The following is an 8099-nucleotide window of genomic DNA, read 5'->3' on the forward strand; positions in this document are numbered from 1 at the left end:
TTTTTCTTGCTTATTGATTGATGAACGCAGAATTTCACATGTAAAATCGAATGAATAGCAAAGCCAAATATCACAAACAAATTTGTATAAATTAGTTTTATTTGCCCACAACACCCCCCCCCCCCCCCCTCCCCCTTTCCAGAAATCGAACAAATTCTCAATTGAAGCTATCAGCTTTTGCCCCTGATGCAAATGCGGCCACCTCTCTTGGCACATTGGACTGGTTAGGGCCTGCACAGGACAAATATGGTACTACACCATGATAAGTTTCATTTTACAGGCCATTCTACTTTTCTATTTTAACTTAAATTTACTATACTTATCAGCACATCAAAATTAGTAATTGCTTTAGACCTAGGCCCTTACTTTCTCAGTTATGTTCTCAGTTCAATTTAATCATGATTAAATTTATCATTTATGACACAAATTACCAAAATAAACCAAAAATGTCTCATAGACTTTAAATGAATAACTGTCATTTTCACTCATATTCATACATAATTGTGACAATCAGCACTTTGAATTATTAATCATTGCATTTGACCTAAGCTAGTGCTTTTTATGAGTCTATGATCAGTTACTTTAAACAGAAATTCTTTATTTATGACACAAATTATCAAAATAAACCGAACGGTATAAATGAATGGATAACTGTATTCGCTTATATTCGATACAAAATTGTGACACTAAGTACAACTTTGTTGTACAAGAAGTATGCTAATACAATCAGATATTCCCCAGTTGTAAGAATTTCAATCAAGACAAAGGTAATCATAATAGGATAAAGGATTAATTACCACCTGTTTATTAATTGGAATAACTGTCAATCTACTCCAATCACACCTGTACAGAAAACGTCATGAATATTGAGCACATCTTGTCGTGACGTTTACAGCAAAGCACGGTCAAATATGGTTGATTGCGGGAACCCGAGGTGTGCTCAGGAAAGAAGATCATTCCGAAAAGAACTAATTTCCTGGGGAAAAAAGGTTCCAGTCTTAATAGGTAAATATTTCTAACGTTTATTTCTTTCATTTAGTGAAAATTTGACGAAAATCGGTTACGTAGAAGGCTAGAAAATTCGGTTTAAAAATTGTCAAAATTTTCGTCAACATTCGGGCATTCTTTCCTCTGCTAGCAGACGGATCGATAATTCTGCACCTTCGACAGCGATCAACCTTCATGGCGAATTTTTGGTGTTTATCACAATTTCATTCATCATTCACAATTTACTTTGAATCTCTATTTTAGTTTTCTTGAAATAACTTCTCTAAAAGTTATTTGGGTATTTTCCTTTACCTGGGATTTCATCCGAACATCGATCGGTTTAATTAGAAATTTACCAATTGGCATATTGTGTTTCTTCTATGACGTATTGACCAATTTTCATAACCGCCATTTTACCACCAAATTCATTATTAATTGAAATATTTCAACTGGAAATTTTTATATTTTAATTTACATATAAAACTGTGATGTTATTTTATCAGTTTATTATATTGAATATAAAGGAATATACTGTCAAAAATACACCAACTCGACTTGTTTTTAAGATTTCAGGCTGACCTTTTCCACTGATCAGGTTATTATAATGAGCATAGGTCATGAACCCAATATATTGAGCACAAACAAAGGTGACACAGATGTTGAAGCTTCGGCTAGCCATACCTGACAGTTTTTTCTTTGTCTCAAAATTTGGGCAAAATTAATTTTTTATTGTGCATTATCAGCAGCTGTTAGTTGATGGTGTATTGTCAGTATTTTGGAGTATTTGGGTAAATATTAGATTAAGGACAACTATTTGAAATTTATAAAAAGGGATTTTGCAAATCTACCTGTAAATTTTATTCATATTTGTATTTTTATTGATTTTTTCATTGGAGTTATAGTTTTAAAATCTCTTTTTCTTTCGTCACACATTGATGTCTTTATTTTTTAAGCTTTTTTAGATTCTACTGATAATATTTTCTTTCTGTTGAAAAATTTTATTTTATTTTATTTCTTAGAAACGATTTTCAGGGTTGCCGAATAAAAATGCTCGTTAGTCTCCTATCTAATTTAGATATATGATTCCAATTTTTATCATTTTCCTTAAAGTTTTGTTTGTAGGTGACTTGTTGCGTGAAAATGCTTATAACAATATTACTGGAACCAAATATTAACAGCTGAATTTTTTTGATATTTATCAAATTATAATAAATAAATTTTATTTCAGCATATGAAGCCATAGCAGGTCATTTCGGTGGAAATAAAGTTTCAGAGACAATTAACAACTGTTATAATGGTAAGATTTTCTTTGATTATTCAATTATTTCTTGCCCATACTCTTATAATATTCACAAGTTTCATGATAAAACAAAAGGTAAGACAAAAGGATTAGAATTCACTTGACATCTCATTCTCTGATGCAAGGTTCTCTCGCTAGACAGAGAAACATGTTAGAAAGGCGTAATTGTTTCGAACATGTTGAAAAGACAGTTACTAGAAGAGCTTACATTTATAAGAATGAGCCATGTACATGCTTGTCTTGTGTTAGCCCAGTAGTCAATAAAAATCTGTGCAAGCAAGACAATTCCATTAATCAAAATCTCATCCAAAGTGTTGGACGAAAACGAGAGTAAAAGTATTGTTTTTAATTCATGCAAGATATGATATGATTTTACTATTAAGATATTTTGAGATATACCTTAAAAAGTGGTACAATTGTTACAGATTTTGTTACAAATTTTTAGCTCCCAATTCATAGAGATGCTATATTGAAAACTCTAAGTCGTAAATAGCCTAGTATTGTGATGTGTGTTAACTAATTTAATTACCATATTAACCATTGGACTGAAGGACAAATTGAAAATAGATTTTAACTCATTGCTTATAGCATTTTACTTCCTTTTGTATGACCTTGATGGCTTGCCTCTTGGCATCATGATTCTCATTGATTTAGATTTGTCTTTGAATGTTAGCATTTTTATTCCATTATTCATTTGTATATCGTATTTTATTATTGTCCATGTTCATAATTTTGACAAGTTGGAAACTAACATTCTCCGCATTTTAGGCTTTGTGAGCAAACAACCTTATCATGGTTTAATTATGCCCCCTTATCAAAAGGACTGTGGTTCACTTTATCCAAATATGTTTTTTTGGTGGTGAATTTTAACAAATCGAAACAAACATATTTATATTATATTCACAAAAGTATTATAAAAAAAAACTATGTCAATTGGTCAGTCTGAAAATCAGTCCCAAACACAGGGTTTACCTACTAAAAGGAAACACAATGGAATTATGTAATAGTTTTGGACAGGCTGAAGAGAAATTATATATATACAATGTATAGCAAAGTTATGCATCATAGAGAGAATATGTGACTTTTGAATATTATATGTTATACAAGTATATAATTATTCTTATATTGAAGCATTTTTTATATGGGTCCTTTGCATGATTACTGTCTTTCATCAATGTCTTGTATATATTGAATAAGATTGGCAAAAAAATATACAACACGCCCAGAGACTAGAATGCTTAGCAGTCATTGATTAGATATCAATATTTTTGGATTATTTTAAACATGGCATTGAGACTATATGATATTAATTAAGAAAGTAGTCATGAAATGTCAGCTAATTAATTGGTAATTGAAAAGAGCGAGTTATTATTGTTCTGAAGTTAACCTTTAGTCAAGTTGTTGTTTTTATCTTCAGGGTCTATTTTCATCTTATTGTCTGTTTCAATGCAATTTATATCTAATTACATAAGAAAATGAGACACATTAGGAAGCTGCTTTTGAGGGCACAGATGTTCTTCAGAGACAAATTCATAGTACAAATTATGTCATTTTCCAAAATAGTTGTAGATCCATGGTCATTCCACAATATATACAATTGTTTAAAGGGTCCAATCCAGGTCCCCAAAAAATTGAAATAAATCCATTTTTTAAGATTTAAAAGGAATTTTAAGAAAAATCTTAACATTTGCATGAAAGATATCTCATTTTGTTTTGAAATCAAAATTAATATCCACAGCTTAATTTGTATGTGGCAGTTAATAGTGTGAGTAGTAAACAGTCATTATCTGTTGGTTATCACCTAAAAATAACATAGAATACCATTACATACATACAACAATATTTTTGTTTTTGCACTGTGCCCACCATTTCAGTTATTTACCAGAAGCTACTGAAACTCATGTGTGTTTGTTCCATGGTCTTTGTATTGTATGTTGTTTGAATTTCAAGATGTTTTTTTTTTATTCGGTTTGATATATTACATTTATTTTCTTAGCATTTTCTCTACTCGTCTAAATTTTGGACCTTTTATGTTGCAGCTTTGGAGAGAGAAACACCAGAAGATTTTGCTCCAGAAAAAGATTGTATTTATTGTGAATCAAAGTTAGCTTCTATAGTTGTAAGTGATTTAATTACCTCTCTTTAAACAACCATTTTATAAAACAACGCACTATTTTCTAAGTTCTTGCCTTAAACCTTGTATAGCTTGATAAAGACACAATTGTTTTCACGAATACTGGTATCTTGAAAATCTTTGAAAACAGGGTTGTTGTAGCAATTGTTAAAATCAAGAGCCTTTATGGCAGATGCAAAGCAAATGATCAATATATGTTTTTCTTTGAAGAACTAAAGAGTAAAGAAATAGAGGATTCTTGAACAATTGCTTATGGCATGTGACATAAACAAGAGTGAGAGATTCTATTTATCACTCAACTATCAATTAATGCAAATTGTTTATATTGTTTGATAATGGTTATTATCTATAAATTGAAATATTTCATGAAAAATATTTTTTTTTGTAGGATATAGTAACCAAACTAACAGATGATGCTAAAAAGGGTAGAATTGATCCAGATAATGCTAGTAAGTAGAAGCAAAAAAAAAAAATCAAAAAAACTTTTTTTTATACTTCATTCTTCTTTAACCATTCAAATGAGTAATTTGACTGTATATAATTTTTTTCAGTTCTCAGACAGAACACTAGTTCTATTTTGTAAATCAGGGGCTTTATTCTCCAAATTTTACTAATTAAGAAAAACAGTAATCTGATTAGATAACAAAACTAAATTTACAATCAATTTTAGTGATTGACCAATCAGATGACTGGAACACTAGAATCATTTTAAGTTAATTTTTCAAGAATAAGGCTCTGATTTTAAGATCGTTATTTTGCCCCTTTGAAAGATGCCACCTAAAAGGATCTAAAATTGACAGGTTTATATATGGATTTAAAAAACATTAAATGAGCTACTTTTATTTTAGATCTTCGTTACCTACAAGACTTGCTGCCATTCTGTACCCAGTATTATACACAGCATGCTAAGAAAGAGAGCACTGAGGAGGATATAGAGGATAGCTCGAATAATAATAATAAATCACAAATACAACTCAAGGTTCCACAACTCCCTATTCCACCAGGGTAAGTTACTATGTTTGTATTGATAAAGTCTGCTTCTTTGCTGGCTGGTTTTAAAAACTCTGCCTCAGGACATGCTGATTTAGTTATTCTTATATTTCTAGTATAGGAACTCACAGCAAAATTCTCCCTAAGCTTGGTAAGAATACAAATAAAAATAGTATATCTTCTTTCAAATTTTTCAAGTTGATGATAAAGTAAATCCAGTGGAAACAAGTCAAGTCTAAAGATAAAGATTATAAACTAGATCACACAGATGTCATCCAATGACAAATGATGCGGTGTCAAGATTTACATTTTTATGTCATTTTTTTTGGTTGTTCATTATTTTGATATTTCATAGAAAGAAAAATACCGAATGATTTTGACAATGGTATTTTGAAGGAATGTAAATCAATTGTCAGAAACAAAATATTACATAACATAAAACGACACATGTATTACAAATTTATTTTGCAGGAAATCAAAGAAAGAATTATTGACCAATGGTAAGAGAGCTTATTCAGATGATGATTTAGTTTCTGCTGTTGGAGATATTCGTAGTGGTAAATTGGGTACAAGACGAGCCTCTACACTGTACGGTATCCCTAGATCCACTCTCAGAAATAAGATATTTAAAATGGAAATTGATGATCAAAATGCTGAAGATTCTAGTTCGATTGAAGAGCTGGAGAAAAATATGAAATTAACAGATTTAATGCAGGCAGGAAGTTTTGCCTTTTTACCGCCATTACCTTTTGTTCTCCCTTTTCAAAAAGAAGATATTTCACCTGAGGAAATGCAGAGAAGAATTGAAATTGTTCGTCAGAAACATAATATTGATGGTACATTTGATGTCGCCACAAAACCTGCACACGTTAACGAACTCAAACTACCATTATTGTCAGATTTGATTCATAAATTGGTGGAACAACGATTTGAAATGGAGTGCCAAAAAAGTGCCTCGAAAAAGAATAAAGATGGCGATAACGCAACAAGTTTTGCCCTGGGCAATCCTTTCACCTCACCCTTAACTGCAGCCTATTTGTCATCATTGGTTAGCGCTGATGAAAAAGATATCCGAATTCCGTCCTACAAAGGTGCCAGTCCTACACATAATAACAATAATAATAATAATCATTTATCAGAGAAGAGTAAACTATATGGTAAAGTTTACGAAGAAGGAAGAATTGGAGAAACGTTAAAAGATATCATTATGAAGACCATCACAGAAAAAATGAGATTTCGTGATGGTTCAGACAGTAGTTCTGAAGCTGATGTCTCTAGTCCTTTACGATCACATTTCAGTAATAAAATTTCTTCTCAGATGACCATACCTAGCTCAAAATATTCCAATAACCACAGTCCTGCTAAACGAAGCAGAAAAGATAAGAAGGAGGAGGTAACTCCACCTAATGCTAATGCCTTGAAGAAGACCAGACCAAAGCGAGGCCAATACAGGAAGTACAACAGTGCTCTACTGATGGAGGCTGTGAAAGCTGTTCAACGTGGAGAAATGAGTGTTCACAGAGCTGGCAGTTATTATGGTGTGCCTCATTCTACTCTTGAGTACAAAGTCAAAGAGAGGCATTTATTACGTCAGAAGAAACTGAGGGAACAGCAGCCAGCTAAAGAATCAAAAATTAATTCCACAACATCAAATACAGAAGAAGGACCGAGCCCTTCAAAGACACCCAAGAAATCTGAATCGAGTAAAGCATCATTAAATTTTAGTCCAGGTAAAGATGCTTCCTCTACGGGGTTACCATGGTATCAACCTTATATTAACACAAATCCTGATATTAAGCCTGAACTCAATTTCTTTCCATCAGGGTTTGCATTAAGCACGCCAGCATCAGAACTGCTACGTAAATTACAACACAAAGTTCAGAATAAAAGTCCCAATTCATCAGATACATCATTTGAATTCCCGACCACTACTAATGGCACAAACAGTAACGGTAATACAACCAGTAATGATAGCTTCATGCCAGTATATAATTAGAACTTCATAATTAAAACTTCATAATTCACTTCATTTGCTCAGTAATGTCTTCGGTGAATATAGACACATTGTCACCAATATTTCTTTCAAATCCATTCCATTTAAACTGTTTTCATTAAAATACAGCTTCATTCTATAATATTTTGTTGAAATTTTGAGATGATAAATCTTAAAAGAAACTTGTCACAAAGTGCAGACACCTTACCAAGTTTTACTTTTCAAACTTCAGTAATATCTTGGGATAAGATTGTTCAGTTATTAGATGATCAAGTTTCAAAATATGAAATATGAATTCCATTCAGCTTATAAATAACTTTCTCAGATCTTGGAGTTTTTTCAAATCCTAGGCTGATTACAGATCTCAATTTCAAGATAGAATTGTGATTCGGGAAATTGAAAATTTACAATGCATAATATTATAATAGAGACTAGATTTATTTTTACATATGAACTAAAAATATAAATTATAATACTTTTTCACTTGATATTGATACTGATGATATTGTTTATATAATCATGATAATTTATGTTTAAACTAAATGTGAAAAGGATATTGTCCTTCTTTCCTGTACCCAATATTTTCAGTGACTTATTTTTGAGCATATCTGTGCTTGTTAAGAATTTAGGCAAAATGGAAAGAAATTTTACCAGGGTAATTAATTTTATATCCATGGCACAAAAATCATTTAAAA

The 8099-nt window shown here is 31.3% G+C and overlaps 1 protein-coding gene across 1 annotated transcript; it reads left to right on the top strand.

The window, feature by feature from the left end:
• Window positions 1-911: 911 nt before the first annotated feature.
• Window positions 912-7407, top strand: LOTGIDRAFT_159569 (hypothetical protein; the record flags this gene model as incomplete). The annotated part of the gene is made up of 6 exons (XM_009054078.1): window positions 912-1005; window positions 2216-2362; window positions 4327-4406; window positions 4810-4870; window positions 5270-5426; window positions 5883-7407. 6 exons carry the CDS (start codon window positions 912-914, stop codon window positions 7405-7407), a joined length of 2064 nt encoding a protein of 687 aa, XP_009052326.1.
• Window positions 7408-8099: the final 692 nt, after the last annotated feature.

Source organism: Lottia gigantea, assembly GCF_000327385.1.
Source record: "Lottia gigantea unplaced genomic scaffold LOTGIsca_21, whole genome shotgun sequence".
Taxonomy (NCBI): Eukaryota; Metazoa; Mollusca; class Gastropoda; family Lottiidae; genus Lottia; species Lottia gigantea.